This window comes from Lonchura striata, chromosome 1, assembly GCF_050655825.1.
Source record: "Lonchura striata isolate lonStrDom1 chromosome 1, ASM5065582v1, whole genome shotgun sequence".
Taxonomy (NCBI): domain Eukaryota; kingdom Metazoa; phylum Chordata; class Aves; order Passeriformes; family Estrildidae; genus Lonchura; species Lonchura striata.
In genome coordinates this window covers 43,067,652-43,095,616 of record NC_140703.1, presented here as the reverse complement: position 1 = coordinate 43,095,616, position 27,965 = coordinate 43,067,652, and the positions used below count along the sequence as shown (strand labels likewise).

The following is a 27,965-nucleotide window of genomic DNA, read 5'->3' as shown; positions in this document are numbered from 1 at the left end:
ATCCTTTACCTTTCAAGGCCTGACTCCCATCGTTCATTATTTTTTAGGCTAATTATGTAGTTTGCTAGATTCCCTACTTCCCAATATTTCTTGTTCACCTGAGTTCAGATCTGGGTATAAAAGTATTGAATTTGTGATTGATATGAAACATATGTCTTCAAAATAAATATTGTTTACAATATCATGAAATTTCGTCTGGAATTAGAAACGGATTTAAAAATCAAACTTTGTTTGTTTCATTAAACAGTGGCCTTCACTCTGAAATTTGTCGTTCCACCTTAAATTTTCCAGTATTTGGGTCTGTGCCCTTTCAGGCAGGGTCTTTGCTGAGGGAGATTTAAAAACTAATAATGCTTTTGCTCTGCCTCTGATTACCAAAGAAGACACTGATTTAAAGGATTGAGTATATCACGGGACAAAGCACAGTTTAACCTTGTTGTAATCAATGTCTCGGTAGTCACCCAACCAGAAAGGGACCTCAGTATTTATAGATCTCTCCTTCAGATTTTTTTTATAATGATGCAGTTATCACAAAGTAATTATTCTCCAACCCAAGTACAGGAAAAAAATTATTCAGAACATCAGGTTTACCTTTAATAAGAGGTTTAATTTAACAAGTCTTTCCCTCCAACTTTACTGTAAATCTGTGACTTGAGTTCTACACTCTGCTACTCAATGTCTTCTAAACCCTAAGCTATAATGGCTGCACTTCATTTTTCTATGAAAAAAAGAGATAACAATGTGATAAATATTGATTTTGAGACACCTACATATCACAGGAATAGATGTAATAAAATTTCAGACATTTACAGATATTACTGCAGCTAAAATTCTTTACGTTATCCCCTAGGGGCCAATGGAAACAGAGAATAGAATAAAGAAGAAATATCGGGTTTTTATTTTCAATCTTTCAGCTAAGAACAAGAGAAAGAGCTACAGACAGGATATCAGACATTATTGCTTTGCAAAGGACTGCTCTACCGCTTAATTTAGCCTGCTAATCCATGATATACAACCTCAGATGAAGAGTGTGGAAAAACCACAGTATCCATAAAATAAGAATTTCTTCCTTCATGAGGCCAAGAAGAATCTGACTGCTGAGAAATCATGACCCATCTCTTATTCAGCTATGTAGATTAATCTTTCATTAATCTTTCAGATACTGACTACCCTCTTGCATGTCCCAAAACATGAAGGCTCCTTAAATCCTGTTATCTAAAATGATTTGTGTTTGTTACATACTCTTTCAGTAATAGCTCTTTAACTTCCTTTGGGGCCTAATTTTGAATGGAACAAGTTACAGGCAGTGCTTGAATAAAAGGCTGATAAACATTTAAGACAGTAGATAGAAAATATGCTAGGATTCCTGGCTAAACATCATCAGAATGCTCAGGAGAAAATGAAAGCCAAGTATTTCCTGTACTCAGGAAAAAGATTAGGCATGGATTGATATTTGTCATTATTTTGTTAACAAAATGATAAAACTCTTCAAGCTCTGTGACTAAGAATGCTCATCTGAGAGGTTTGCATGAAGTCCCTAATCTTAATCAGATGGTGCAGGAATGATAACATGGTTTTCTTACATCCTGGATAAAGGCCTAAAGACAAATTTAATTGGGATTTTTGCTTGTTTGCGTCTTCCTGTCAGTTTATGGGAAACCTCTTGAGGAGTGATAAACTCATCCTGCTGCATAAGAGTTTTTTAATAATTTTAAAGATCAAAATTGAGTATCCTAACACATTGTAATGATGATCTGTTGTGTGAATATGTATCTAAACCCAAGAAAATTTTGCGTAAGAAAATGCTTATAGAATGTTCATATATAATTTCTCCTTCTATCTATAACCTGCAATGAAAGCTAAGGTTGCCTAAGGTGTGGGTCCCTCTGTGGTAAATGAATATTTAGCACTTTCCCTGAAGACCTGTACTGTTAAATGTCTCCAGAAATTTATTTGGGAGATCACTGAATACACAAATTTACAATGACAGTAAATTGACAGCACAAACTGAGTTAATTCTAGTCTAATGATGATACCCACCATTGTATCCAGTCTGCAGCAGACATTTTAAATGAACTGGGAAGAATTTATTGACTCACCTGCTATTAATCTTATTCTAAATGTAAGGACCAACACCTGCTGTAAGTCCCTAGAAATTTACTGTGGAATGGTTGTTTTAAGGTAACCGTCCACAACATTCTTTCCACTAAAATGTCTCTCAGCCAGGTTTTGAGCTATAAATGTATCATTTGAGAAGCCCTGAAATTGCATTCTGTAATGCACTGAACTAAGCACTAAATTAATTAATACTAAAGCACCAACTATATTTTCATATGTTAGAGAGCAAGTGCTACTGCATATCACTGGATGGCAAGAGGTCTTTACTGGAATATATCCTAATATGAAAGAAAAATTGGCAATTCAGTGTCTGGAAAAAATATCATAATGAGTACAGCACAAGAAGGGAATAAACTCTAGTTTAAAACTAAGGAATAAGATGTCCATGTATTCATAATTATAGAGGAATAAATGTTAAAGAAAGTCACACTTAGCAGAAAAAAGTGTTTAAAGTTTAAGCATAATTTTACTCTCACCCCTTTATAATCCATATTTTACTCATACTTGATTTAACTAGTTTATCAGTTACATTGAACTTTGTCTGGAAATCTCTTTCTAGAAATAGTATTACTATCTTGAAATATATTATTATTTATAACTCTTCAATGTATGTATGTCATACATACAAGTGAGCTTTCTGCCTCTCTTAAGCATCAAAAAAAAAACCCAAAAGCACTTAATTTTCAGTTGAAAACAGGAGTTTTATGAATTAAATAAAGGGAACTGAGTCCAAACCCTAATAACACAAAATCAATGAGATAGTATCAGAATAAGCAATGAGGGAAATATTGGTATATTATTTAGTTCTTCAAATGAGAGCCCAAAATTTTTAGTGTGCAGGTTGGGCTGCAGAGATTTCTGTTCACCTGTGTTTGAAGATGTTGAGCATACTATGACCAAGTCTGCAGTCTTTTTCTGTGTAGAAAAGTCTTTAATGAGTAATAATCTAGACTTAATAAATTTCCCACGTATTTGTAAAATGGCATCTAAGCTCTCCTTCTAAATCCAGCACGTCTGGTATTGGATGAAACCAAACTTCATGCTTTAGACATTCAGAGATGAGTGAGGATATGTGAATGGCTTGTACACAACATTTCAATATGAAGATTTGTGCATATGCAGTTGTATCTAAACATGAAAACCTGAACATTTTCACTTACTAGGTATGTAGATAATTTTTCTGAGCAGCCATACACATCAAGAAACAAAAGGAAGTCATTACGTAGTCAACATCTTACTTGGAAGACCTAGGTTACTGAAAACCAAATCATAGGGGATTTTGTTCCATTTTGTTTTTAGAGGGAATGAAATTACATTGAACTTGACACAATAAATATGTGTCAGATTTCTTTTAGTCATCACTGGCCAATGTTTATTGTTTCTCCTTTCCAACTGCCTGATATTCATCCAGGACAGGTTCACAAAAGATATTCAGAAACCTGGGAAATCTTATTTAATCTAAGAGATTAGGAAAAATATCTAATTTTTATGGGGTTTGTAATTATTTTCCCAATGAAAGTTCTCCAGGAATCTCATTTTTCCTATAGAAATTATATGACCTAAAGCTTAATTTTTTTTCCCTTGCAACCTGCAAAGTTGTTTACAGAATGAAAATAAAATATTCCCTTTCCAACTAGGTGCCAGAAGTGTCAAAACTATTGTGATGTCCAGAGAGAGTATTTCCCTCTCTTGATCAAATAGAACACTACTGCATGTAACAGAGTTGCTCTAATATTCATTGTATCTAATAAACTGGGAAAAGCTTCCTAAGTAAGAAATGTTTTTTCAACTGGGACTGCCCATATAATCATGCAAAACAAAGAACCTATTGTTTCCTTGATATGAAAGATGAAAGTAAAATTTCTCTGTCATCAGCAACAAGTATTGAAATACCCATTGCTTTAGACCCAATAGAAACAGATCATCCTGTTACCTACTTCCTGCAGTTTTAACTTCAAATAGAACTCCTGCTGTTCATAGTCAAATTATTTCATTACTCTGAAAAGAATTACAAACTGATAGGTAATTTCAATTTAAATATAGTGCCATACACTATGACTGCAAAGCAGTAGTCACTGGTAAATTTCTATCTAAGATCCTGAGACACTAAGATACATAACATTCAGGACTATTCTTCATACTCTGAAACCATTTACAGCTGTAAATGTTACTTTCATTATCAATTTGTACACATTTGAATTTAGTCACCAAGAATTAAAATATTACCAACATACTTCTGCCTGAAATCTTAATAATTATGGTTCAATGCAACACCATTCCTAATCCTGAGAAATTTAGAGGAACATTTTTTTTCAAGTTCAGTAATTTTGGGCTTTGTATATTCTGTATATGAATCAGTTAACTCTTTGTGCAAGTTTCAAAAATCATGAGAAGAAGTGAAACAAGAAAACATAAGTGCAGAAGATGTGCAAGATGCTACATGGCTAGAAACTTCAGCTATTTTATCTAATTTATAAAAACAACCACTGCATTTCCAGCATATAGTGTTTATATAAACAAATGGGAAGACTTAGAAATTAAAAATCCTGTAAGAAAGTTACCTTAACTAAACTCAAAAGCAGACTAAACTCAATGCAAACTTTTGCAGTGAAAGAGTTCTTGCTTTACAATGAATCCTGGGACATAGACTTTTCACAACCTTTCCCTGTTTTTCACCTGCAATAGCCCCATAGCCTCCTGGGTTCAGCCATTTCACATTGTCAAAAGACCATCCAAAGTTATTTTGTCTTTCTACTTTCTTAGATTAAGTATTTTACAAAGAGCATCTTTGAACTGTTTTGTGCTGCTTGAGAGTGTTCCTCAACTATTCTAAAATCCCTATAAAACACACTAAAAGGTTTATTGTTTAGGAGCCCTCTGTAAAATTCTCTGCCTACCTATAGATTTTCTTGCCTATAGGTAAGAACCACTATTGCTAACTGGAATAGACTTCCTAAATAAAAAAAAAAAAATAATATTTTGGGAATTAGAAAACCTCTAGCAAAATCAAAACCTTCCCCCATCCTATTATATGTATGTTCTTTTTTTTTTTTTTTTTTTAATTAAAATAAGACTACACTGACATTTCTTAATCCTGATTTTCATCCTATTATTTTGACAATATTGCAGGAGAACCTTGGCACAAGAGCAAAACAAAACAGACAAAAAGTACAAAATACCTGTAATCCATGCAGGACATACTTTCAGCAGAGTAAAACAGAGATTGTAGGAAGAGTTTTATTTTCAGTTTTCAGAGTGACCCATCATTAAAATACCTCACTGCAGTTTTATAGGAGAAACATATTTATTGCCAGGTAATGGCTGTCCAGGGACATTGCCATTTTATCAACCTTCCCCTGGAGCAAACCTTGCACACATTCATGTCTCTGTCAGTGTTATTAATCTTTGTATACCAGCAAAGGACAACCTTGATTTTGCCCAGACAGTTTGTCTCTGCTTGAAAAAAAAACCAAAAAAAACCAAAGGAGGATTATTTCAGGTTTGATTCCTGCCCTGGAATACTGAATAAGAAGAGTTCCTACAGTTTCTGTACAGTTTTTATGAACACAAGTCAAATACAAAATGTTACTGCAAAACCTTGCAATATAACCCACAGGAAACAGGAAGTTTCCAAGACTGAAAAATCCAGAAAACCTAGCATAATTAAGTCACAGCTGAATATACATTTTAATCCCTATTAAAATTCACACTTTCTTGTCTTCTAGAATTCAGCTCCATATGAATAACCCCATTAGAGGACAAAACTACTAAAAAGGTTGGAAAAAAATTAAAAATAAACACCAGAGAGAAGCAAGGAATGACAGGTCAAAACCATAAGAGTTAATCTTTAAGAAATTTTAAAAAAATTCTAGGTATCAGTTAATTAATAACTGTCAGCATTCTTTGGGGATGGGTACAGCTAAGTCTGTGAAACTGCAAACTTTGTTCTATCTTTGTTTATTACCTTATTATGCTACACTGGGTTATTTTATGGCTTGATTTCTATTATTTGGGAATTTGCTATGATTTCTTCCAAATTTTCTTCCATGCTGGTAAAGACATCTTTAGATAATCTAGTCATGTCAAGCAATATATCCCAGAGTTTAACTTCAAAAAGCATATGCAGATCATATTTCATAATGGAAAATTAGAAATGAACATCCTTAATACCTCAATAGCTATATGTTCTATGTGAGAGTATTAATCACATTGAATTAATCAATAGAATGAGGACAGACAAAATTCAGTTCACTGGTTCACAGACTACAAAGACATGGAAAAAATCTGAAAGTCAGTTACATGGTATGTCTGGTCAGACATACCAACATCAAAGTTAACATCAGGTTAAACTAATTTGCTCTAATGGAACATAGTACAAAGTATCCTCTGATGTCTGAAATTGTACAGGTTTGTTGTTATTTTCTTTTATTTTTAATATTTTTCTTTTTTTTTAAACTCTGGAAATTTCACCACAGCTAAGTGAATCTGCATATTTGCACAGATCTAAAATAAAGAATTATGTAATTTGCTAGTGTACAGTAATAATGTTAAAGTTAACATATTTTCCAAAGACAACATATTTTCCAAAGAAGGATAAAAAAAGTAAGAAAAACTGGAATAAAAATGTGTAAACTTGAAATAAGTGTGTTATGCACTGAATGTGCAAATGTTTATACTCCCTAGGTTTCTATTTCCTAAATTTAAACAGATTTTCAGAAGTTTTTATGAAAATAATTTACTGCTCCGAATCAGCAACCAAGCCTGTGAAGATACAATTTAACAAAGCTGTTTATTATTTGTAAACAGTTATCAAATATTTCCTCAAAGTTTGTAATGCATTAAAAGGCAGTTAGGGAAATGATGCATATTTTTTATTTCCTGCTAAAACTTTTTATCTCCTCAAAATTTTAGGGCGTTTTTATAAGCTAGCTTGAAGTGAAATTGAATTATATGAAATGAATGATTGTCAAGGATGTCTGAACAAATGAGGTACTCATTTTATTCAGAATCTATTGAAGGATTTCTTGATGTTTTTATTTAATTTGCTTCATATCAAGCAGCTAAGCTCCCCTTTGAGACACATTGCAGAAGAAATAAAAGATTAATAAAATCACAGTAAGTTCTTACAATCTTTCAGAGTTTGACAGAATGCCTTAATATTATTCCATTTCCTTCTCATAGATAAATAGAGACCAATGTTGCTATTGAAGTGCTCTTTGTCACAAGCTGTCTAGTCCCCTGGGCATAGGTACTGTATATACATCAAAATCTAAGAATGATGATAAATAAATCAATTAGAGTATTTTGGAGTTAATGATATATATGTTTGGAGAATACAGGCTATATAAATGGTTTTATTTATATAGAGCTATTTGTAAAAGCTGTTTAAAACCACAAGCTCTTCCTGTGGTTTCTAACAAATGTGCTGACTGCTTAGGGTAACGTCAGTTGTGATGCCAACCATCGGAACTCAGAAAGATGGATTACTTTTAAGCCTAAGTGAGTATTTGAAAAGTTCAAAGTAATTCAAGTCATTTTATGACATTAAAAAAACCAAAAAGCTTTAAAAGCCATATTTAAAAATATATAACACAACTCAGCAAACACAGAGTCAAGTATATTTTCAGGTAATTTGATGTTTGTTTTAATGCCATTTTTAAATTCTCACTTTCCTCTTGTTGTCTATTCCCAGTAGTTTCTTTCCTCATAAATTAATTTTCTTTAACTAGTTAGCACTACTTTCCAGCAGTTATTCTGTATTTTGGCAAATAATGAATGCATACTTTAAAAAGGCTGTCATCACCCTTTAATATTTGTCAACAGACAAGGCAGTGTTACCTAAGGCTATTTCTATGAAAATGAAAAAGTAAAGTATGATTTATGAAAATTTTTTGATTATAATCCTGGATTTTTTTTAAATGGCCCATATTATTGCATTACATGGAGGAGGTAGAACCAGATGACCAAATAATATGATTTAGCAACCAGTATTTTCCTTAACAGTTTTTTCAAAGTAGGTTTATGGAGACTGCAAGGTTAGGTAGAAAGCTGAGGTTTCTTCACTAAGAAACTTGCTCAGTCATACAGGAAAGCAAGCAATTTACTGAGAAATACTAAAGACAAGAGAGGAGCTTTTCATAAATACCAACAGATTAAAATTAAGGTATGGAAGCCTAGCAGAAATTCATGTGTGTGAAAAAATGAGTCAGGAAACTGGGAAACTGTTGAGGAGCTGTTCATCTATGTGCAAACACTTCCCCAGTACTCCAGCACAGTTCAGAAGGTTGGATTATCACAGTGGTGTGACAGCCAGCCGTGAAAAAAAATTTGCTGAAGGCTGGTATTTACTACCCACTTGACATTTAAAAAAATCTGCAGAGTTTTCCTCCATATATTTTTTCTTAGCTCAGTGATGTAGACTGCTGTCTTTATCCTTATTTACTCTCTCAATTTCTTTCAGTGTGTTGTGTGCCTATGTACAGTCAGTACAGGATGGAAAATTAATCTGCTGAATTTCTGCACAAGACAAAACCAAATAAAAATTAATTTTATCAAAAAGATAATTTATATGGATTCGCTATGTTAAGTCAGTAAAATTAAACACCTAAACCAGCAAAAGAAAATAGTAAGTCATTAATTTAAAAAGCGTCATTTTGCTGCAGAGGTTACATGCAGCTGCAGAGGTTACATACACAAGGAAATTTAAACTTGCTAGAATGAGCAAACATTAAGTTAATTTCATTCTAATTGGTGAACATATTTTAAATTTACTCTATTAAACTAAATCATCTGTGTTGAAATCCAGAGTTTGTAACATGTTTGTATCAGGACTAATATTGACTGGAGAAAAAGCTATAAGACAAAAGAAAACTCAAAAGTTTCTCTCTCTTTCTCTCTTTGATTTATGTATGTATGGATTCACATGTGCTGAATTGCTGTGAGGAACTAGAAAGCATAACCAAATGTGGAACATCTTGGAAAGAAGGAAAATATTTGCCATTTTATCTGTTCCTTTGAGACATGGCAGAAGAGATTGATACCCACCTGTCTGCAAGTTCCTTTCAGCAGTTGTAGAGGGTGATAAATGTTTCTCTGTGCCTCCTTTTCTCCTGGCTAAACAATCCCACCTCCTTCAGCTACTCCTCATGGGATGTGTTTTCTACACCTCTACAGCTTGACTGCCCTTCTCTGGACTCACTCCAGCACCTCAATATCCTTTCTTCAAGTGAGTGGCCCAGAACAGGACACATACTTCAGATGTGATCTCACCAGTGCTCAGTAAACAGGACAATCAATCACTGCCCTGCTCCTGCTGGCCACACCATTGCTGATCCAGGCCAGGATGCCATCTGCCTTCTTGGCCACCTGGGCACATTATGGATCACGTTCAGCCACTGCTGCCCAGCACCCTCAGGTCCTTTTCTGCTGTGCAGCTTTCCAGTCACTCTGCTCCCAGTCTATAGCACTGCCTGGGGTTGTTGTGACCCAAATGCAGAATCCAGAACTTGGATCGTCCTTCTGATCCTTCTTGTAGATGTTCATAGTTGCTATTTTACAGTCAACTGGGACTTTTCCGGATAATCACGACAGTTGGTAAATGATTGAGAGAGGCTTGGTGGGCTCTTTCACCATCTCTCTCATTACTGTTGGGTGAGTGCCATCCAGACCCATGGACTTGTGGGTATCTATTTGGCATAGCAGATCACTAACCATTCTCTCCTGGATTATGCGAGTATCACTCAAGTCCCCACCCCTAACTTCCAGCTCTGGGAGTTGGATATCCTGAGTACAACTGCTTTTGGTATTAAAGATTGAGGCAAAGAAGGCACAAAGTATCTCAGACTTTTTGTCATCCTTTGACACTAGGGCACATTGTGCACCCAGAAAAAGATGGGGATACTCATCAAGCCCTCCTTTTGCTGCTAGTGTATTTAGGGAAACTTTTTTTATGTTGTCTTTAACCACAGCAGCCAAATACATGAAGAATGTCCTGACATCCTGCAGCTGGTCTCTATGCCCCATGTGGCATTTGCCAGTCCCCTGTGGATGTCTCAGGTGCCCAAGAGTATCAGTGTGGCAATAGCCACTTGGGTTGAGGCAACTCAGCTGAGCCCTAAGGAAATAGACATTGCCTATAAAGGAGATGTGCTTCTCTCTTTCAGTGACAGAACATCAGAAGAGTAAGGTGGAGTAACTTCTAAACAACATACACCAAGAGGTGCCAGTTTGTACTTCAACCTTTGCAGATCTAAATATTCTCACAATGTCCGGATGTTTTAAAAGAAATTGCCTCCATGAACAACTTCCCTTTGCCACTTGCTACAGAAAATGCATGCATATACTCAAAAACAATAAAATTACAGTTCTTAAATTAATTAGAGTGTTTATATTTAGGTATTATTCTTTCATGTAGTACCCAGAAATAATGCCTTTCTTACCATCGTTTCTCAGTGTCAGAGGTGTAGGAGGACTCAAAACTCTGGCATTTGTCACTGTGTTTTTCACCAGGCATATGTAGCTGCCAACATCGGATGTTTGCACCTTGGATATGTAGAGATTGCCTGTCTCCTGAGAGATGAAACGCCTGCTGTCTTCTGCCACAAAAGATGGGAATTCATTAAATACCCAGCTATAGATGATCTCTAAAAGAACACAGAAAGAAAATAAGATAAAGTAATTACGGAAACAATACTGTGTCACGTTAATAGATGTACTAAATTAATGTCCATTAGATTTATTTCAATAATAAAATTCACTAAAAAGGTTCATTAATTTTATATCAGTAATCTATGGGGGAAAAATGTTAAAGATTTTTAAAACTTTTTATTTTTGGTTTAGAATTTAAAAGAATATTTTTTGTCCCCTTGGGATTTTGAAAATAGCATAAATGTTGAATACACATGTTCCTTTTAAAGGCAGACTTAGTTCAGGTAAAATAATAAAATTATTCATCAGACTCAGAAAACAGCAATAAGATACTAAATAAATACTTTTTCTAGTCTTTTGGGCCAAACCAATAATAATATCCAAAGAATTATTTTCTCTAGTTGTTCAGATTTGCAAGGAAATATATGAAAATGATTCCTACAGAGCTACGGATGACTTCTGCAAATGTATGTGTATAAACAGGTTTCATTCAAAATGTTTGTTTTTAAAACCACTGGACTGTACTAACTGTTCAAATTACCTTGTAGATAATATTACTGCCTTATAGTTCTATCTTTTACATCTGCTTCATTGAAGAATTTCCTAAGCCTTCCTTTATGCAGCTTAAATCCCTGTGATCAATGAATAATTCCTTAAACCAAGGCTACCAACAAGTCAGTGACTTCTAAAAATAGCAGTTAAATCCAGTCCCTTGGTTCTTATTTTTATCCCATGAATCATCTATTCTATTTACCTGAACATTATATACTTTTCTCTTTATACTCATAATAATTAGTTGAGAAAAAAAAAGTTATTTCCTATTATTCTGTGTGAGATTATATCACGATTTAATAAAAACCCAGATTCATTTATGCCTCAATACTAGAAGTATCAGTAAAGTTAATAAGATTCTGATTCTGCAGGGAATTATTCATGTAGAGGTTCACCAACTCTGACTTTAAAGCCTTAACCCTATGTATACTTCTTTACACATTGTTCTCCTCTTGAGCTTATTTAAAATTGTTTCATTCTTTCTTCACAATTAAAAAAAAAATTTATTCACTACAACTGCCACATCTGCTGTAACGGTATTTGTTCTGTAATCTCCCTCCTGTATAGCCTTCAAAAACCTGGCTTCAAAATAAGAAAAGCTGAAGTTAGTATAAAAAAAAAAAAAAAAAAGCTGAATATAAAGTCCCCACTACTGGTCCAAGATACAAACTACTCCACTGGTATAACGAATTTCAAGCTTTTAGACTGAAATTTCCTGTGCAACTACTCATCTTCAGCAGCAACAGGAAGACGGTAATTTCAAGTATGTCAATCTGGTTGTCTCATACTTTCATCCCCATGAAGTCAAAATGTTTTTTTGATATAAAGTTAATTGAAAATGAAAGAGTCAAAGGGGTGACAGGAAACATCTCAAAATTTAATAGCAGAGGAATTGGTATAAGAAGTGTGAAACATACTTTGACCTTTGAACTTTGACTATAACAGTATAGAGACAATTAGAAATTCTGACTAATTTGTCCTTTCTATCCTTGTGTTGTACTGTCCCCTGACACCGTGGGGAGAAAGGAGCAGAGAAGCACAATGACTGCTTTTTCAACCAATATAAGCAAAGAGTGTATATAGTGCTATAAAGATGTAGTATCCTCTGAATCAATTTTTAGGAAGTTTACTCTAATTTTGAAATCAGATGAAAATTCTCTCCTAAAAAAAACCCTGGTGGTAGCAATACAAAAATTCTGTGTTAAAGGACTGAACATACTTAGCTGACAGGAGGGAAAGACTACCTCAAAATCTCAAAACTGGGACTTAAACTGCAGACATTGACTTTTTGCTAAAATATTTTTTTAGACTTATTAGTAATTCTGGTGGCTACACAGGACTCTAAGGAATTAAGAGCTCTCAGAAAGTTCTCTGAGTGTTCAGATTTTCCTTCCTTTTCTGTTATGTTTCAGGCAAAATACTAATTATGCCCCAAATATATCTCCGAAAATTTTATTACCACATCTTGCCATAACGCTTTATCTGACACAAAATAATTCATGGCAGTACAAAATTCTACAAAGTGATGATAAATACACAAGTTCAAGGAAAATACATAGGTGTTAATTGAAGACCTGTTGCCAATTCAAATGGAAAGTAATCAGTCTCACTAATTGCTCTGGTTTAAAAGTAGTTCAAAGCAAATCCAAAACAGTCATCAGTGTGGGTTCATTGGCAGTTCACACAGAAGAGAATTTTCTCCATTCATAGCCTAAAACCACTTACAATTAATTATTCATTTATTAATTAGAATTAATACTAAGGAACAGATTTCAGGCAATAAATTTTTGTGCCTCTAAGAAAATAAAATACTTAGTCTTGCCGGTGCTGAATCCGGGGGATGCTGTCATTTTGTCACTTTCTTATTTTGCTGTTAAAAATGGCATGGCATGGTTAAAAATGTGATGGATGAATGTGTACTGGTTTAGGGTACTGAGACAAAAAAAGTAACAGAACTCTTGCCAAACCTGAAACTCAAAGCATTTATGCTATAAAGCTGTGATTAATGCGCCTTTTTTTCTTTTTTTTTTCCTTTATTTTTTGGTGCACACCTACAGAATCTGTATTCTAGTCAGGAGTCCAAACTCTTAAATCCAGAAAAAAGTGCTAGCAGTTTACTTCTTGATTCTTGTCAGCCCACTGACATTGAAAGAATTGGTCCTATTTTTCGTTTCTAAAAAGCAAAACTCCAGGAATACACTTTAAAGTACCTGAAGAATGCATCTGTATGCTCAGTTCTGGAATGAATCTGGAATTTTTGGTCTCCTTTGCAGGTGAAAGGCCACTTCATGATTTTTTTTTCTCCTGTTAGACCTGGTTGATGAGTTCAGTAGACTCTTAAATAAAACACTGAGGGTCATGTCCATACACTATGCATAGGCTTCAGTGAAAATATCTCAGGAAAATGTTGCAGACCAGTCAGAAGCAGCCACAGCTGGCTTGGGACCTGGGGACCCCACAGTTTTTAGCTGACAGAAATAGATGGATGATCTTCCAGAAGTGATTTTACAAAAGGGCGTTCACAGAATGACTGCAATTATGGGAAAATGGGCGTACCTTGACATTGATCCATTGTGTAAATATCTCACACTTCCAAATTTGCAGCCCAAGAAGAGGATGAATCATGCATTGCTGTTCACATTCTTGGACTCTGACTGTTTCTACTTTGTATGCCAGCAAAATTGCAAGTTAGAGTTTGTAAAAAACAAAATTGCTAGTAAAGGCTGGCCAAGTACAAAACCTGGGGGTTTGTGTTGTTTTGCTGGTTTGTTTTTCTACTGTCAGTATTAAGCATAAGCCAATACCCAAATGATTGCAAAGACATATTAAAAAAAAAATAATAAAAAGACAAAAATGGTGAATCAACATTTAAAACAGGCCTGTAGACAAGTGTGTAATCTATACTGTACATGCACAGTAAAATGTTCTGAAACAGCAGTGGATGTAGTTGCATGTCACAAGTCTCCCAGGAGTTCAGCACAGGAGCACATGTAAACTGCAAGAAGAAAGGCATTGAAATATTATCTGAAATCCTACTCTTACAAAATGGTAAACTGCTGAGTGAACTTTTAGGATTTCAGAACAAGAAGCTGAAGACCAAATGGATGACACCAGGTCTATTTGTACACAGTGCACTGCAGGTTTTACTGAAGGTAAAGCCTGAATTTTCCTATAATGGCTTGTGTTTCAAGATTTTAGAACGAGTGTCTTTTGGTTAAGCAGAAATACAGCAGTCATTGCATTATTTTCTAATAGGATCGTGACCTCCAGAGATGCATCTCAAGCCCAATACAAATAACAATGACATTCAAGAATTTTTAAGATAAAAGTCAGTGCTAACAAAATCTAAATAAACCAAACCAGAACTTTAAAATCAGAAAGTAATTACTTTAGATATGTATCTTATTATGTTGTCTGCTTTTGATAAAAAAACTTTTCAAATGGCTTTTCCATCCTGTACACAATTTTCTTTTAATAGGGAAAAATTAAGTTTAAGACAAAAGAGAATCTAAACACTGCATTATACAGAAGTTTGGAGTTTTTTTAAGAATGTGTGCTGAGTTTATTTTTTTTTTATTTTTATGACTACCTATTTTATTTTTAATGTGAAAAAGGGCTGAAAAAGTCTTCTGCTGCTAAATTCACTTACATACAAATTTTTAGTGTAAAAATTATTTAAGTAATTTTGGTAACTGCAAAGCTGATAGTTCCTTTTATGAATGACTGACCTTGTTTTCAGAAGGATGTCTCGAATGAAAATATTAATCTTTTTATCTAAAGATGATTGGAAACCCTTACTAATGTAGCCTTTCTAGTAGTAGTCCAATTTCTTTCTATATTTTATTAAGTACTTTTTATTAGGCTCTGTAGGTGAAAATCTGGGTAATTTGGTGCTGAAGTAGTAAGAAGAGTTCATCTATTTCCTGACAGAAAGAATTTATAGTGTGAAATCTTGCTTAAATCATTTCTTTAACAATACTAATTCCTAAACTGTCACAATGTGATGTACTTCCCATAATGGGTGAAGCTGGCATACTGACATATCAGCATTTTTTCTCGTGATGTTGGAGCTATTCTGATGCAGAAAATGTCAGTACTATGTTAATGCAAAAGTCTTTCTGTCATCATGGGTCAGTATGAAATTACCCCTGAAGTATTGTATGGAGAACCATACTGAAGCATTCAGAGAGCACCAAAGATTCCCTCCCATGTTTGTTACTGCCTGAATGTTTTCCAGATTTGCTTCAGGGATTTTCTTTTAAGAAATTGCTCCATTCATCCTCTTAACATGAGGCTTCTGGACAGCCTTTTCACCAGGCTGTTAGTTAAGTGCTATTTTGGGTGCAGGTGACGACATAACAAGAAGGCTGTTATATAAACTCTATTAAGGCCACTGAAAACCTAAGTGTCCATAACATGGCTAAATTTTGCCTACTCAAGGGCAAAGCATGCAAAATACCCATGCCATAATTGCACTTCTGTGGAGTTATAATGTTTGTACAAGAAATAATTCCAGTTCTAGGCTTCATTATGTGATGTAGTAGAAGATCCTGTTGGAAAAATATATTTCTCTTCATCCATTTAGAATTTGCTTTGCTAATTCCACAAGATGGCAGTACTTGATGAATAAATGGTATTGATGCCTGATGACAGCCAAAATCTGAGATAATCTGTGAATTTTTGCAAATCTTAAGAAGTTTTTATTGATAAGTTTTAATGAATAAGTAAAACAGCAAAAAGTACACTTGAGATTACAGGCTGAATTTACTATAAATATTATGTATAATATATATATAAATGTCAAATATATTATTAAATATATTGAATTATATATATTCAATGAAATTTGCAAGGTGTCTTTCCTTTGGCATTTAGTAAGGAAATATATGGGCCTACATCTTCCCTTCTGAAAACTATAAAGCCTAATTTTATATTAAGCCAGCTTTGAACTTTTCTTCACTATATTGTGTATAATATCCAGAAAATAAGGGTGCAATATGCAGTACTCTCTAATGATGAGGAACACTTCACATTAAGAGGGAAAAGAGGCTTTTTTTTAGCTAAAATGAATAATAAAAATGGGTTGTTCCTCCATCCTCCCAGCACAAACAGATAAATAATTGTGGTGCATTTCTTTGTGATGATATGGTTTATTATCAGTGCTCATTAATCCTCCAAGAAAATATTTAATTAATATAATTTATTTGTTGAATTGTAACACACCCACATAGAGCAAACAGATATTGTCGATTTATCAGTTAGTAATGAAATTGCTTATTTCCTTCTCTGGGGGCTCTGTATCTACTGCTCAATTATCTGAAACACAATTCTACCAATCACATGATTGTCTCTCTTCAGATTCAATTACAGTGATAAATCTCCAAATATTTTCTTTCTTATAACCACTAACACAGCTAATAACTAAAAATATTCCAGAAAAGGTAAATGTACTGTCAGAATTAATCTTGTTCTGGAGGATGCAAATATTATATTGTTGTTACCAGTGTAGTCAGCCGATGTAGTCTCATTTGTACTTTAATATGTATGAAATGTAGCCAATCACTGAAACATATAAAGACTGATGAAATGTATTTCTCATACATGCACTCTTTAAAGATACCACATAGCATACAATCAAAAATACAGCTTTGAAAAGATATTGGACTGTCAAGTGTATTTGATATCCATTGGTATGATTTTCATAATCAAAAAGCAACTTGTTCCAGAATGTGTCAAAATACTGTTATAAAAACCACCCATTATAACCACTCTTGTGCTCAGGCATGACCAAATATTCTCAGTCCACTCTTAAAGAATGTCCAGTGATTTATATTCCTAAATTTAGGTCTTCACAATCACCTATTTTTTTTCTTGGATAATTGGACAGTTTTCTTTAATATTTGTCTATATTATTTATTAAATACTGTTTATTGCCTATACAAAATACCATACTGGAAGTACTGAAAACATATTACTGGATAGCAAGATTAAACTTTTGCAGCTACAATGGAATCCCATTACCTTTGTACATATCAAACTTCTGTTTGCAAGGCTGGATCTGACAGATCTCTTCAACTTTTCTTCAGAAGTCATGATTTTTAATCCTTTGTTTAATTTTATTATTTTCATCTCTACTGCTTTTCTGCATTTTATAATGTAGGACCCAAAGTTGGACATCAACACTACTGAGCAGTGAAACAAGAGTCATTCGTACGCCACAGGTAGCAGTTCTCTTAGGATGTCCTAGAGTTCTATTACTGATTTTTTTCTACTAAGTATTCTCTTATTTTTTTGTAATTTTATTTTTCTAAGGAAAAATTCAATTTAATCACTTATTCCTTTTTATTCTATCTGTATATTTGATCTTTGATAACTACAGTAATCTGAATTTTGCTGAATTTAGTGCTATTCCTTGTGAGCCATTTCTCCTATTCACTAACAATTTTTGATTTTCATTCTGTACTCTGCAGCAATTGTAACCTCTTGCAGGGGTTATTCTCAAAGATAAAATATGCCTTTCTTTCCACTAGGTCACACACACTTCCAAAAAATAAAATTTAATTTGATATATATTCTCAATAACCTTCTCAGGTAAAGAAATGTTTAGATATACTTTAATGTTATGTTATCAATATATATTGTTCTATTATGTAAATAAAGAAAATGTTTAAATGACAGAAATTTATGACAAAAAAAGCTGATGGGAGAAACAAATAAATTTGTGATTATATTTGAAAGAATTTTGTGAGGAAGACAAACACTGGAAACAGAAAATTCTCAACACAAGACAGAAAAACTACATAAAATATTTAAATTTTTTTTAAGCAATTAGGAGATTTTAAACAACTCTGTTATTGATATTCTTCTATTTTTTTAGGTAAGAATGGAAATTTTATATAGAAAATTCTTGAATGCTACCTATAAATTGATGTTCCATTGTTTATAACACACCAGGTAATACAAATGCCATTGTATATTGTTTACTGCGAAAATTAGGAAAAAAAAAATAGGTGGTAAAGAACAACAAAGTTAAATAATGTAAATAATTAATACTAGAGAATCACTATTGAAACTACTGAAACATCTACAGCCCGCAGGAGCAGGGCAGTGACCGTCCCCCTGCACTCAGCACTGCTGAGGCCACACCTCCAACCCTGGGCTCAGTTCTGGGCCCCTCACTGCAAGAAAGACATTGAGGGGCTGGAGCGTGTCCAGAGAGGGGCAGCGGGGCTGGGGAAGGGGCTGGAGCAGAAATCCTGTGAGGAACCTGGAGATGTTTAGCCTGGAGAAAGAGAGGTTCGAGGAGATCTCAGTCTATAAAACTACCTGAAAGGAGATTGTAGCCAGGTGGGGGTCAATCTCTTCCCTTGAGTGAAAATTGAAATGATAAGAAGAAATGGCTTCAGGTTGTGCCAGGGGAAATTTGAATTGGATATTAGAAAAAATTCACAAAAAATGTAGTGGAACATTGGAACAAGCTTTCGAGGGAAGTGGTAAAATTACAAACCTTGCAGCTATTTAGAAGGCATACAGCCATGGCATTTAGGGTTGCTGGATTCAATGATCTTAAGGGTCTTCTCTAATCTAAATGATTCTATGATTAGTAATTTCCGAAGAGAATAACTAAATTTGGTCTATCATTAGAAAAGGTAATCAAGATGATACACATCATTAAAAATTCATCGGTTTCAAACTCAGATGAAATAGTTCAATTGGTGATATGAGATTTGACTAATATCCAATTTAAAAAGTGAGATATAATTAACAATATTGGGAGAAAGTGTATCTAGTCAAACTAACCCATTTTTATAATTCTTTATGTTGACCAAGAAAGAGAGTTTTCTGTAATGTGTCTAGAATTCAAATTCATATTTTATAAAAGAACATGTTGACTAAAATATTTAGAATAACCTCAAAACTAACTTACTGTGCATTGAAGGGAATAAAAGCTGACTGCACAGCATGATCAAGAGGATCAGATGTGGAATTCTTTATCCTCTGCTGCTGACAATTTTAACAATTAAAAGCAACCTATGCATTTGTAATGACGGATCTACAGGAAATATAAAATTTGTCAAAAGCAAATATGCAGAAAATATCACTGATAAACCCTGATTTGTTTAGCATATTATTATTAGAACCTTCATAACAATGGAAATGTGTTGAATCTGCAACACAAGTTGATTGTTTTTTTAATAATTTGAATGAACAAGGGTTCTGTGGTAATGCTTAACTATTACATTCATATGAAAAGTGTGTCACTGGAAAATTATGATTATATTGTTTAATGCTGTGTAGAATATGTGTGTAAATTATTTTCTCCGCCAAAACTTTCAATAGAATTTAAAGGGTTTTTTTCCTTTTTTTCATTCACACTTTATGCTTCTCTTGTTCTCTGATCATGCTATGACACTTTATTTTTTTCTATGATTTAATGGCACTGGTGATAGTTACTTCAGCAATCTCTTCTTCTTCCCTAAGTTTGATGCAGTTGTGAGAATGATGAAAAATCCTACTCCCAAGCTTTATCACTTGTAGTGAACCCAGAGTCCTGCACCCAAGGGGATGACTGCTTTACATGGAATTTTCATTTTATGACTACTACCGTGATGCCAATATAAAATGCATTTTGAAGGCATAACTAGGACATTTTTAAAACAATAAAACAGAAATAATGTTTGGATGATGATAATCCAAATTTATAGAATATTGCTATGTCTTAGCTATTTTTCAGCTGAGAGATGCAAAATGCATTATTTTCCTTATTCAGCAGAAGAAACTCTGAAAAGCAAATTCTGGAATTTGGCTACAAATATTCACTAGTACTTCAATTATAATAGTACCAGTCTTTAAAGGAGCTTATATATATGTTTCAGGTCAGTTTCTTGCTCTTACAAGAAAGAAAGCAATTTAAATTTGTCCCTTTACACCTCAGTCACCTTGATTCCTGATGCCAGGAAGGATTAATAGTAGGAGAAATATTTATTTAATAAGACTTAAATTCAGGCTTCTGGGTATAGAAATGAAAATAAAAGGCAAGTAGAGCTCTAGTTTATATTTCAAACTACTGTCTTTTAGCAGAAATCACAAGTCTATACATGTAGTTGTTGTCATAGGAATTGTACTGTCAAAGGGCGGGTACTTGGAATCTGTAATGTTACCCTTGCATGACTGCACACACTGAACTTAAGACATAGCCCACTGCCTCTCTGCTTTATAGTCTCTTGATATTAAGTGTTTTAATATAAATATAAAGACATTTCCTGGGTCTATCTGCAGGTCAGTGTTTGGTGAATTCCACCATGGGCATGACACAATATGATTGATGAATCTTAGGCCTGCTTCCTCGGTCTTATAGTATTTCTCATCCTAAGGTAATAAAAGGAAGTGGCTTTCCAGCAGTCCTGAACAAACCACAGTCAAATGGATATCTCCACTAACACACAGTTCTTTTAATTTCTAATAATTTTTCCTCTCCTCACCAGAGCTTTTACATCTACAAGAAATGCTAACACATACATACAAAACTTAATAGCCAATGAATCCTTAGGACCTTTGTGAATGATCATTGGAGGCAGGTAACTACTCTATCATCGTCCCTTTGAATATGATTTTCAAATATGTAAAAAACCCAAAGAACAAAATGGCAGTATAAATCTCATAATCCTCCAGATGTTAAAGATATAGTTCTCAACTCCTTCTTGGTATATTTTCTAGTCTTAAATGTACCAGGGAATGGATCGGCCATTACATTTTTCTGCACATAATGGAACTGGTGAACATATGTCTCAGAGAATAGCATAAACCAAATTTTATAGTCCACAAAATAAATTTTTTACATATTAAGTATGATGTTGACAGATGATTTTTTTTCAACCTTAATTAAAAAATAAAATGCAGACAAAGAATAAGAAGCATGTCACATTAGCAAATTGCCCCAGAATGCTGATATTGCTGTTCAACCATGTTGCACAAATAAATCACCACAAATAGTGTCAGCAACAATAAATCATTTAAAGTGTAACAGTGTTGAGAATATAACTTCTACCTGTTTCTACATACACTGTAACATTACACTCTTGCATCCCTGTGCACGCTGTTCTGCATTGCTGAAAACCTAGTGAACTGCTTCCACCCATCTTTTACTTGTCACCTAATTGTTATCGAGACATAATATGTAGTCTTCTGTTGTCTTATTTTTAGACCAGACCAGTATCACAGGTTATGTATACTCTCCTCAAACCCTTAGCAATAGCAGTCTAAGTGAAACCATATATACATACGATTTGTGCCATTACACATACATATCACATGGACTAAGAAGGTATTTGTCCAACTCTCCTGTTCTTTTTGTTTATTCTAAAGGAAATATCATTAATAAAATAATGCAAATAGCAGACAGTCCTTCACTCTCTTCTTCTAATTATGTGCATAATTTTCAGAAGTCTTATTTTGTTTTTCTAAATCTATTTTAATTTAGGAAGAGGAAAGAATTGTGATATGATGCCTGTGAAGATTTTTAGCTTTTTCATATATTTGTAGCATTGTAGATTTTTAATTTGTAGTTGTATATCTTATAGCACTTTTTTCTACTTTAGAATGGTAGTTACCCTTTCTCACACATTATGTCACACCCTTGAAATACTGTTTGGTTTTATTTTCAAGGAGAACAATTTCTAACAAGAACATCCTGTTTTGCACCAGGACTCAGGAGACATAACAAGATATAGGGCTAAGAACCCCAACGGAGCAGGATGAAGGGTGGGTTACCAGGACAACCCTTCTCCCTTTGGATGTACTTGCTAGATATTCTAAGTAGTTAAACTTACAAAAAACTGTGAAAATTCAATCCTGTGTGTGTATATATTTTGTGCACCTGAAAGTTTTAATTTTAAAACTGCCCTTTTTGTTATCAATTTTAATATTACTTAGAAAGTTCTCCTGATTCTAGGCAACAAAAATCTGGATCTTGTAAAGTAACAAGATCTGGATTGTAAATCAGTGCAATTTTAGTCTTTCTTTTATGTTTTCTTTATAGATCAGGCTTGTTAGTCTCTGTAAAATAGGCATTGCTTCTTTCTTCTTGCATTTGGTAGAGATGAAAATATACTTCTCAGGATTGAAATTAGCTTGCTAAACTCCTAAAGGACTTTGTAGTTCTGCAGAAAGAGCCAAGCTTAAAAATCCTTTATCAGTATTACCTAAATCCTTCTTCCATTTTCCATTCCTACTCCTGAATTTTTATCCCGCAGTCTCCTATAGGACATTTTCTCACTTATTGAAAGAGGAAAAATAGCGTGCAAATTAATACTTCAATAAACCAATAAATGAAGTAAAATTTTCTGTTTGCAGGTTGTCTACTCTGGGACAGTAGCATCAAAACAACAGGAACTGTATCAACTGGCTAAAGAAGTAATCAAAATGATTTTAACAGTATTGAAACAGAGCATAAGAACATGGGAGATAGAATGGGCAGTCAAATTATCAGAATTAAGTGTGATATTAATTATTACAATGTTGAAAAGATTGTAATAAAAAGTCACTTTTTCACTCTTACTGCCTGGAAAACACATTTTGTTGACAGAAGATATAGAATGCAAATTTGCTACTGCACAGTGATTCAGATCTGGTTATAATCAGATTGTTGTCTGAAATCTTATGATATTATGCATATACCTATCCAGTAATTTTCTCCTTGAAAAATCCAAACAATTGCCTTTAACATATTTAATGTTAAATTATAGCTATCTTCATGACAGTTATAATTTTATAGGATAGGAAAAAAACCCATAATATATCCATATATATATATATATATATATGTATTTCTAAACAATTTCTAGTTTCCCCTTTGAAAAAGAAAAATGCAAATGAGATATCCCAACCATTTTTACCACTTAATTTATTTGGAAAAATCTTCCTGAACTGATTAAATCAGGCTTTATGAAAATCTATGTCTCATTAAGCTTTGTATCACCTCAAATGGTTGTATGTTCACTTTCATACCTATAAAATAAGGAATAACTGACTTTATTATATAGGAAAATTTATTAATGGAATCTGACAGAACTCAGAGATTAGTTCCATCCAAAGCCTTCTGCCCTTCTGCCTCTGAATCAAAACTGATCTCCTAACATTTACAGTAGCCATCTCTACCAGAATCATCACAGAATTCAGCTAATCATGCCTAGTGTGGGAAGAATTGCATTTTCTGAAAACTCCCCTGTTTTCATCCTTTTTTTTTAAATCCTTTAAAATTTCATCACAATGGCCATGGAGATAAAAAACTAGAATCCAGAGCCTTAGAAATAGATAATTTCTCATTTCTCCTCTTTCCTCTTGTTTCAGCTGTCTGATTGGCATTGTATTTCTGGCTTCTTCTCCTTAGTTAAACACATTAACGTGTGCATTCTCACTCTCTTATTTTCTGTGATATGGAGAGGTAATTAGGATTAATTAAGAATTTTCTAACTTAAACAAAATGGACTTCCTGACATTTAGCTAACTGAGATGTCAGTGAAATGGTATTTTTTCAGGCATCAGCTTAGTAAAACACTGGATCTAAACAGTGAATGGATTCTAATGGGAAGGCAACTATGAGCAGGTTGGTTTTGGGAGAGCCCTGCACCTCTGAGATGGTAGCTGCTGTATGTGACATCTATCTTAAATCTGTAAACCTTGGGCTGCTGCTGTTTTACAAACTGTGTAACCTTTTCCACAGAAAGCATTTGTGCAACACTTTAGTTGGTAACTTTTCAACACAAGCTGAGGAAAAGTGGATGTGATACCATGAGCACCCATTTCTGTTAAACCTGGCAGGACAATGCTCTCTGGTTTAACCCCTAGACTAAGAGGTTTCTGTTAGTTATGTCTAATTGGTTGGGACATATCAGTAACAGGCTAGTAACTTGTCTTGAGGGAAGAGGAGCTTGCCCACTACATAAACTTTTCATCATTGTTCTGTTTGTCAAGCTGTAGACAAATAGTCATGTACAGCTGGTGCCTGAGAGGCAGGAGTGCATGAGCCTGAGGGCCAACTCACTCCACATATTTTTAAAATTAATTAATCTCTAATGCTTCCTCCCTCTTTTTGTGGTATCTCCTTTCGCTTTGTTTCTCCTGAGCTGTCAGCTGGGGTAATACATGTAGACAATACTGTGACTGTGAAACTACAGCACACATCCCTTAAGCAGAGTCCTGTCAGGGCTGCCCCCATCATCCATTGTTGTGTGCTGCATTAATTGGGTAAGGTCAACCATCTTCTTCTCACTACGTTTCCATAGTCCCTGAGGGGACAAACAGCTCTAGTGAGTGATACAGTGGATGCAGGGACATATAACTTGCAGTTTCCAGTGTAAGTTAGTGCATTATTTGAAAGAATTACTAGCATGTTTGAGAGGATGGGGAAGATTTTTTCAACAGTGGAAAATATGGAAAAATTTTGTGGGTTTTTTTCTGGTTTTGTCTTTGGGTTTTTTTTTAATCCTCACAATTTCCTTGGAAGAATTTACTATAGTTGGACCAGTAATGTTTTTTTTTTTCTTCATTTATTATATTTCAAATTACAAAAAAACCCAACAAACCAACAAGCAAAAAAAAAAAAAAAAAATCCAAAACCCAGAAAACCTACCAATATTCCAACAAGAACAACACAAGAAACCCAGACAAACAAAAAATGAGGGAAAATCTAGACTTATTTATCCATACACCTACTACACAGACATTGTCTAGAATTTGGGGCATGAGCAATCATTAAAATGCAATTAAAATCTAATGACAACACATCGCCAACAGAGTGGGAGTAACTCCATTCTGGCAAATACAGCTTGTTAAAATGCTGCCCTACAGAAAATTTTATAATTCCCAAACTCTTAAATTTCATCTCCTCAGATGAATGCCTTCAACAAGATTGAGGAAGGAAACTTTAAAATGTGCTTCAGGGAAGTCAGCAGCAAAATTACTGGTCATGTATTGAGTAATGAAAAGACCATAGAAGAAAAAAAGTTAATTGCATTTTTTCATTCCATAATGAAAACTACAGGCATAGTCATCAATCAGTTGCACAAATAAAGAACACAGATTCCTATGTTGAGGGGCCATGGACATTCTATTTAATGATAACACCCATGCAAATTATCATTACTAGACATGAAGGTTTCAAAAGCAGTCTAGTAAAAGTGACAAAGTAGACGATGCAAGAGTGAAAAACCTTTATGATTCTTTGAAGGAAATAGGTGATGAGTGAAGAGATAAGATGACCCTATGAAGTTAACACAGAATTAGGAGAGGAATATAATAGTTAAGATACTCTGAACCTGTTCTCTAATGCTTTTTATTCTCTCATTACTGAAAAGGAAAATTTAAGGTTTATTCAAGTTATCCATAGCAAACAAATCATCACAAGGCTATAATAAAGTCTAATAGGCAAATGCAGGAACCCTTCAACTCATGACATCTAACTCATGGAACTCTCAAGCAGAAGTTTTAAAACATTCTGTGTAGATAATTTATAAGTTTTAGACATGCAAAGTAGAGGTAAGAAAGTTGCTATCTTGTATTTTATATGTGACATAATAAGTGTTTATTAAATAAACCTTTCCATCCTGTGCAGTAAGCAATTTTCTACTACTGTTACTTAAGTGGCCTATTTCTGATTCCCAGCATCATGCTCCTACTAGGAATTAAAATGAATGAAGAACAAACTATGGCATGTAATTACGATAAAAAACCCAGAACTGAGTATTCTACAGTGTCCATATAGATCCCCTTACTACAGATCAACAGCTGGTGAAGTTTCCGCTCGGGGTATCGCAGCGAGGGGAGCGCATACCGCAATACAACAGGATACTAGGATTTGGCTTTCATTATAACATGAATATAAGTTTTTAGGAGAAAAAACAACAACAATATCCCCCAACCCCCAACCCCCAACCATCTCAACCACACTTTTGTTAGCAGAAGAGGAGGTATACTGGAGAATTGGACAGTTCTACCTTCTCAGCAAGTCTAGCAGTTGGGAAAAGATGATAATTGTTTACAGTGAATGTGAAATATTCAACTTGCCAACACCAGTTTCATACATATTGACCTTTATAAACTAAGAGAAGGTACTGAGTGATTAGTAAGTTCTATTTAGCTTATGGGAGAGTCATGGTTAGAGGCATGACCTGTCCAGCTGCTTCGGTAAACTGTGAGTTTCCAGTGCTTTTACAGGTACCAGCAAAGCAATTCTGCCTTGATCTCAAGGCAAAAGGGGAGATATCACTTTCACTAACATACTGGCCTTTCCTGGAAGGAAATTATTTAGCTTTTTATGGTAAAGTTGATTTGAAAATTCAGATTAAAAACAAACAAACAAACAAACAACAAATATATAATAGAAAATAATCTGAATGTTACTTTACTGTTTAATGTATAATATTGTTTAATACAGTATAAGCCATGGTCAGGAAGAAATCTCACCTGTACTGACAGGTTTATGTGATGAAGTGGATCCACTCATGCCTAGAGAGGGCTGGAGCATCAGAAATCTAAGAAATTGAAGGCTTTCTGTGATTTTGAAGAAACTGTTAAAGGCTAGATCTACATATAGGACAGAAGTTCTATGATGTTGGAGTGAATTGCCACTGTTGGGTGTCTGTATCCTGGGACTTAATTTGAAAATAAAAACATAAACTTAAAATAACCTTGTGACCTTCAGCTACATACAGACAGACATCTGAGAATTGTATTCCCTAAATCAGTTTAGTAAATTGAGATCCAGAGGGTGCATGGACCCTTTCAGAACAGAATTTGCTGTGTCCTGCATGCAGTTACCTGAGCCAATTGTCTGTAAACAAGGTAATGATCACCCTAAATGCAGTCCAGCCCAAATATAACCAACTTGTTATCATAACTAATTTGCCTGGAGAAGTTTACTAACCATTCTCTTTCTGAATGAGGTGATTTAGAGCCTGTCTTATTATTTTTATGTATGATTCATGCAGTGTTCAAACCAGGGGAGTTCTAAAGCTGTTGCACTTCAGTTGGACTTGGTTTCCAACTAGTAGTGAAGCTGCAGTCCAAAACTGCAGATTTAATGCAAATGTTTTCATGACAAAAAAAGCAAAATCTTTCATGTTCCTTTAGCAGACCCTGAACAGTAAGAAGTGATGGGTTTGTGTTTACTTCCAATGTGGATGTCTGACTGTGTCTGAAGTATGCATAAATAGGAGCTTAGAATGACTTAAAGAAACTTTATTTTGTGTGAGTTTCTCCAATTAACATGAGGACCAAGAAAACTCTGTAGGTAACTGAACAGGACAAAAGTTTCTGGTGCATAGTAGCAGGAATTTTTTAGCAGCTTGCCTGTTTAGCAGCACAGTATGCAGACATCCAGACATGGATGGAAAGGATTGTGATCCCCATGGCACTGGCATGAATCATCTTTGATGAAATATTTGTTATGAAAAGTTTTATAACAGTAAAAGGGAGGTATAAAAGATGCAGCTTACAGCACAATTACCAAACTTTATAAGATCAGCTTTACCCTTTAGAAAGAGATTTTTAAAAAAAGGTTATAGTTTAACATCTGTACAGATGTCACATGCTGCAGATAGATTATGTAGCAGAGCTCCCTCCAGACGGCAGCATCCCTCTGAGGCAGGATG

The 27,965-nt window shown here is 34.2% G+C and overlaps 1 protein-coding gene across 10 annotated transcripts in view; it reads right to left on the bottom strand.

Annotated features, from left to right (window-relative positions):
- Positions 1–27,965, bottom strand: part of CNTN5 (contactin 5) — a 592,231-nt gene that overhangs the window by 146,742 nt on the left and 417,524 nt on the right. For all 10 annotated transcript variants that reach the window (XM_085593275.1, XM_021529320.4, XM_085593302.1 and 7 more), the window contains one exon: positions 10,557–10,760. In XM_085593275.1, coding sequence (XP_085449401.1) covers positions 10,557–10,760 — 204 coding nt within the window. The remainder of the gene's footprint in view (positions 1–10,556; positions 10,761–27,965) is intronic.